At 58.7% G+C, this 412-nt stretch overlaps 1 protein-coding gene across 1 annotated transcript; it reads right to left on the bottom strand.

The window, feature by feature from the left end:
• On the bottom strand, positions 1 to 282 carry L969DRAFT_621275 (uncharacterized protein; the record flags this gene model as incomplete). Its single annotated transcript, XM_014709168.1, has 2 exons — positions 1 to 186; positions 243 to 282. Coding segments are annotated over 2 exons (226 nt in total), but the record flags the coding sequence as incomplete, so codon positions are not given.
• Positions 283 to 412: the final 130 nt, after the last annotated feature.

Here is a 412-nt window from a genome sequence, read left to right on the forward strand (position 1 = left end):
GCAGACGGTCTGTTTGCGTGACACGCCACGTGCTTGCATGAGGCTGCTCGTCTGCCTGAGGTATACGCTGAAGCCTCATTGCAGCTGATTCGCCAGGAGACGTCGAGCGAGGTGCATTGCCTCGGATTTCCTGTTGCTGTAAATGAGTATGCGCCTTTATAGATGCAGCCGAGAACGAGGATGCGGCTGGATTGTATCGCATTGAGCACACTGCAGGAGGCAGAGCAGGGCAAGCGACGTACGCTTGTCTCGTCGCTCCGCGAGGTTGCGAGGCCTACGCTCGGCTGCGAGCGCCCGTGCAAGCTTTGAAGACCGGCTCTGGGCTGTCCACGGCAAGGCAATATCAGTGTGATGAGCTGCTGGCGCCGTCACTGTTCTCGGCGCGTAGCTTAAGGCATGCTGAGATGGCGTT

Source organism: Mixia osmundae, assembly GCF_000708205.1.
Source record: "Mixia osmundae IAM 14324 unplaced genomic scaffold scaffold_49, whole genome shotgun sequence".
Lineage (NCBI taxonomy): Eukaryota > Fungi > Basidiomycota > Mixiomycetes > Mixiales > Mixiaceae > Mixia > Mixia osmundae.